This window comes from Chiloscyllium punctatum, chromosome 8 (assembly GCF_047496795.1).
Source record: "Chiloscyllium punctatum isolate Juve2018m chromosome 8, sChiPun1.3, whole genome shotgun sequence".
In the NCBI taxonomy this organism is placed as follows: domain Eukaryota; kingdom Metazoa; phylum Chordata; class Chondrichthyes; order Orectolobiformes; family Hemiscylliidae; genus Chiloscyllium; species Chiloscyllium punctatum.
Window position 1 is genome coordinate 122,709,520 of NC_092746.1, and position 5,619 is coordinate 122,715,138.

The 5,619-nt window shown below is 50.8% G+C and overlaps 1 protein-coding gene across 1 annotated transcript in view; it reads right to left on the bottom strand.

The window, feature by feature from the left end:
- Positions 1-620: 620 nt before the first annotated feature.
- Positions 621-5,619, bottom strand: part of cyldl (cylindromatosis (turban tumor syndrome), like) — a 28,394-nt gene continuing 23,395 nt past the window's right edge. Inside the window, exons 11-12 of the mRNA XM_072574994.1 lie at positions 5,168-5,447; positions 621-868 (exon numbers count right to left, since the gene is read on the bottom strand). Of these exons, the coding sequence (XP_072431095.1) occupies positions 684-868; positions 5,168-5,447 (465 nt within the window). The 3' untranslated portion in view covers positions 621-683. The remainder of the gene's footprint in view (positions 869-5,167; positions 5,448-5,619) is intronic.

Sequence of the window (5,619 nt, forward strand, 5' to 3'; positions counted from 1 at the left end):
CTTGAGGTAGGATATCACCAACATACCACCAGAACCCAAAAGCTTGCTGTTGTTAATTGTATGTTATTTGGTGGTGTTCCATTGAGAGGGGATTGATATACTCTCACCTAAATAGCAGCAGACTGAAATAGTGCTCGGGGTGGGGGGACTCTGCAAATAAACGCCGATAGGAAAACACAAATGTCAGCTTCCACTTCAAACCAGAACATGACGGCCGACAAGTTCTCAAAAGCAATGAGGAGCTGGCTCTGTCAGCGCTGGCCATGGCACCAGTGAACTAATTGGAACAGAGAAGGCTTCCGGAAACAGGAGATTGTCAGAAGCTTTTTAATGTGGCGCTAAAGCTGTGCGGGGCAGGAGGTAAAGGCTAGCGTGTGCAGAGAAAGCTTGCTGGGTAAGCCCACAGCGGGAGCTCAAAGCCAAACCCAAACTCGCTTGGGGTAACCTCCCCTCTGACCCTCCACATTGCTGACCCACAGCCACCCCCGTCCAACCTGATAATCCCCCTCCAAATCTCACCAACTCCCCTCCCCCCAGCAACAAGGTCGATGTGGGACGGCTGTCTCGATTGGTTCTCCTGGTACAGTAAAGCCCACCCTCCCCTATTTACACCCCCCCGCGCCCCCCCCCCCCGCCGTCCTCCACCAGCCCCTACCCCGGTGCTGGGCCGGGGGGAGTGCTGCTCACTTGTAGACGGCCATGCGCGGGTGTTCGTACAGGTACATGTAGGCATCACACAGCTGGCGTTTGGCCACACCCTCCATGTCCCGCGGGTTCTCTTTGGCCAACTGGGCAGCTGAGCGCTGGGTGTATTTCGCCACTTCCGGGCACAGCGTCACCGTGGGGATGTTGTACCCGCTCTCGCCACCTACAGGGTCCGACCGGCAGCACATGCGAGGAAAGGAAAAAAAAAAGGACAAGACAAAATCCATTCAGGAAGTCTGACATTTATATAGAAACCTTCCCACCACCTCAGGACAGAAAAATATAACCCATCACACCAGGCATTGGTGTGGCGGTGATATTGTCCCTATCTCTGGGTCAGGAGGACCAATTTGGCCCAGCCAGAGAGAGAGAGAGAGAGAGAGAGAGAAAGAAAGAAAGAAAGAAAGAAAGAAAGATACAGGTTGCTGGAGCTCTCTGCCTCAGGGGGCCTGGGGAAGCTTAGTCAATCATCGAGTGCGTCCAACACAGATCGATAAATGCCAAAGAAATCAAGAGGGAGATTAGTCCTGAGCTAGTCAAAGAATGAACAGCCTCGAAGGGCCGAATGGCCACTTCCAGCTCCAAATTCTCGCCTTCAGAGCATCTCTCACAATTAAAAAAAAGGAGCCCTGATGAAGGGCTTTTGTCTGAAATGTCTATTCTCCTGCTCCTCGGATACTGCCTGACCTGCTGTGCTTTTCCAGCACCACTGATCTCCAGCATCTGCAGTCCTCACTTTCGCCTAAAACAAAAGGAGCAGCCAACCACGTGCACAGGAAGATCCCATGCACTACAGTCAGGTGGCACGACTCCCTGGTCCGCTGACTGAAAGTATTAAGAACACTGATTGGCTCCTGTGGGCCTTGGCCTTCTGGGTGAAGAACGTTCTAGAATTCCACAACTTTGTGAGTGAGGGTGTCTTTCCAGGTTTTGCTCCTCAATTTGAATTCAGATCATATGAGCTCTCAATTTCTCCATCAAAAGGTGAAAGTTCACCTGCACCTTCCCCCCTCGAATCCTCGCCACATTTTAAAAACCTTCTGACAGATAAATTTGAAATGTTGGGGGGGTGCGGTGTTAAAGAGAGAGTCCAGGGCCAGGTTTGGAATCAGGAGGATTGGAGAAGCTGGGAAAAGGCAATTTGGCCCATCACTATCTGCTGGCCCAGAAAAAGCTATCCAGTCTGATCCCAATTTCCAACTCTTGCTCTATTACGGTGCCTGGTGGGGAGGGCGGTGGGTTTGACTTCACTGTGGGCTCAGGTACTGGGCTCCTAGCCACCCTCTGAATGGAAACATTTCTCCTTTAACCCCTCTGAACCCCCTATGTCCTCCCTCAATCTACGTCCCTGCCCCACCCTCAGGTAATGGAGCCCTCCACACAGGGAAATAGGACTTTCCATTTCCTCAATTTTATACATGTCAGTGTGCCACCCCTCAATGTCCCCTCTTCCCAGCACTGTTCCTTTTCCTAATCCCAAAAGATGCATTTATTTCCCCCCTCAATTAGCTGGTAAAATAAGGACATCACTGGCTAGGCCAGCATTTATTGCCCATTCCCAATTGGCCTCTGGGGGCAATTAAGCGTCAACAACATTGCTGTAAGCCTGGAGTCACATATACGCCAAACCAGGGAACCACCTCCCCTTGCGAGTTCTCCTCCAAGCCACTCACCATCCTGACTTGGAAATGTATCACTGTTCCTTCACTGTCACTGGGTCAAAATCAAAACAAATCCCTCGCTAGGATTTGAACTCTCTTATTCTGGAATATTCTTCCATGAGATGGCACTGGTCATTGTGACAGAACTAGGCATCCCTGCCTGAGGTACTGGGGCAAGGGTCAGGAGGCAGGAAGGAGAGGCACAGAGGGCAGTAATGGGGCAGGAGGAAAATCAAACTGGCCGACATTCTTTGCTGGGAATGGAGTGCCCCCTGCTGGCGTTGCAGAGCACTGCAGGAAGTAATGCACCATAACCCATGACCAAGGCAGGCAGTCACAGAGCCATGATAGAATTTGGCAAAAGTGAGGACTGCAGATGCTGGAAACCAGAGTTTAGATCAGAGTGGTGCTGGAAAAGCACAGCAGGTCAGGCAGCATCCGAGGAGCAGGACAATCGATATTTCAGGCAAAAGCCTGATTTTTGATGAAGGGTTTTTTCTGAAATGTTGACTTTCCCCATGACAGAATTCGGCCCATCATGTCCATGCCAGCCCTCTCTCAGAGCAACCCGGTCAGTCCCATTCTCCCGTGCCAGACCTGCATAACTTTTTCACACAGAGGGTGGTACGTGTTTGGAATGAGCTGCCAGAGGAAGTGGTGGAGGCTGGTACAATTGCAACATTTAAAAGGCATCTGGATGGGGTTATGAACAGGAAGGGTTTGGAGGGATATGGGGCGGGTGCTGGCACGTGGGACTAGATTGGGTTGGGATATTTGGTTGGCATGGATGAGTGGGACTGAAGGGTCTGTTTCCATGTTAGAACATAGAACATAGAACAATACAGCACAGAACAGGCCCTTCGGCCCACGATGTGCCGAACTTCTAACCTAGATTAAGCACCCATCCATGTACCTATCCAAATGCCGCTTAAAGGTCGCCAATGATTCTGACTCTACCACTCCCACGGGCAGCGCATTCCATGCCCCCACCACTCTCTGGGTAAAGAACCTACCCCTGACATCTCCCCTATACCTTCCACCCTTCACCTTAAATTTATGTCCCCTTGTAACACTCTGTTGTACCCAGGGAAAAAGTTTCTGACTGTCTACTCTATTCCTCTGATCATCTTATAAACCTCTATCAAGTCACCCCTCATCCTTCGCCGTTCCAACGAGAAAAGGCCGAGAACTCTCAACCTATCCTCATACGACCTACTCTCCATTCCAGGCAACATCCTGGTAAATCTTCTCTGCACCCTCTCCAAAGCTTCCACATCTTTCCTAAAGTGAGGCGACCAGAACTGCACACAGTACTCCAACTGTGGCCTAACCAAAGTCCTGTACAGCTGCAACATCACTTCACAACTCTTGAATTCAATCCCTTTGCTAATGAACGATAATACTCCATAGGCCTTCTTACAAACTCTATCCACCTGAGTGGAAACCTTCAAAGATCTATGTACATAGACCCCAAGATCCCTCTGTTCCTCTACCTGACTAAGAACCCTACCATTAACCCTGTATTCCGCATTCTTATTTGTTCTTCCAAAATGGACAACCTCACACTTGGCAGGGTTGAACTCCATCTGCCACTCCTCAGCACAGCTCTGCATCATATCTAAGTCCCTCTGCAGCCGACAACAGCCCTCCTCACTGTCCACAACTCCACCTATCTTCGTATCATCTGCAAATTTACTGACCCACCCTTCGACTCCCTCTTCCAAGTCATTAATAAAAATTACAAACAGCAGAGGACCCAGAACTGAACCCTGCGGAACTCCACTTGTAACTGGACTCCAAGCTGAATATTTACCATCTACCACCACTCTCTGCCTTCGACCGGTTAGCCAGTTTTCTATCCAATTGGCCAAATTTCCCTCTATCCCATGCCTCCTGACTTTCTGCATAAGCCTACCATGGGGAACCTTATCAAATGCCTTACTAAAATCCATGTACACTACATCCACTGCTCTACCCTCATCCACATGCTTGGTCACCTCCTCAAAGAATTCAATAAGACTTGTAAGGCAAGACCTACCCTTCACAAATCCGTGCTGGCTGTCCCTAATCAAGCAGTGTCTTTCCAGATACTCGTAAATCCTATCCCTCAGTACCCTTTCCATTACTTTGCCTACCACAGAAGTAAGACTAACTGGCCTGTAATTCCTGGGGTTATCCCTATTCCCTTTTTTGAACAGGGGCACAACATTCGCTACTCTCCAGTCCCCTGGTACCACCCCCGTTGCCAGTGAAGACGAGAAGATCATTGCCAACGGTACTGCAATTTCCTCTCTTGCTTCCCACATAATCCCACATACATCATGTTGTATGACTCAAAGACTCTGTTCGTATACCTTGGTGTCTTTTGAAACATGATCCTCTCCATTTCTACCAGGTGCCTGTGGCCACTGTGTTCGGATATCACCCCACACGGTGAGCCTACCAAACCCCTTCAAACCCTCCCCAATCCAGCACCCATCCTCCCTCCCCCCCTCCACACCCCATCCACCCTCCCCCCTTATCCTCCTTTAAACCAAGGTGGACAGAGATTTCCCCCTCTACCTTCTCAGAATCTCCCATGACTGTGCCCACCTTGGGGGGGGGGAAAGAGGGGGGGAGGGGGCGGGGCATCACCTTAAACCAGAGGGAATGGGGGAAGAATGTTCTCCACACCAGAGAGGGGAACTGTCGCTGTCCAACCGCTGCTGGACAAAGGAATGAGACCAACCCGGAGATCGACAAGAGTACAACATCATCTTATTGAATGGTATAGCATGCCCGATGGGCTGAATGGTCCTCACCGTGTCTGTCAGACATGCTGTCGAAGAACATCCAGTGGTGGTCCTCTGGCCCGTATTTGATGAACGAGACGTAGTGGCTGGTCTCGATACAGAGCACAGCAAAGAGCTGCATCTTCTCCCGCGGGACCTGACTCTTCCCAGAGCGAGCGAAGCCATGTGGGCATTCCAGCTGTATGGAGCGGTGACTGTGCCTGGAGGGGTGGGAGTGAACCTGGTTCAGGGGAGAGAGAGAGAGAGAGAGAGAGAGAGAGAGAGAGAGAGAGAGAGAGAGAGTGAGTGAGTGAGTGAGTGAGTGAGTGAGAGAGAGAGAGAGAGAGAGGGTTGGGGAGGGGGAAGAGAGAGAGGGGGGGGGGAGAGGAGAGGGGGGGGGGGGAAGAGGAGAGAGAGGGGAGGAGAGAGAGAGAGAGAGAGAGAGAGAGAGAGAGAGAGAGAGAGAGAGAGAGAGAGAGAGA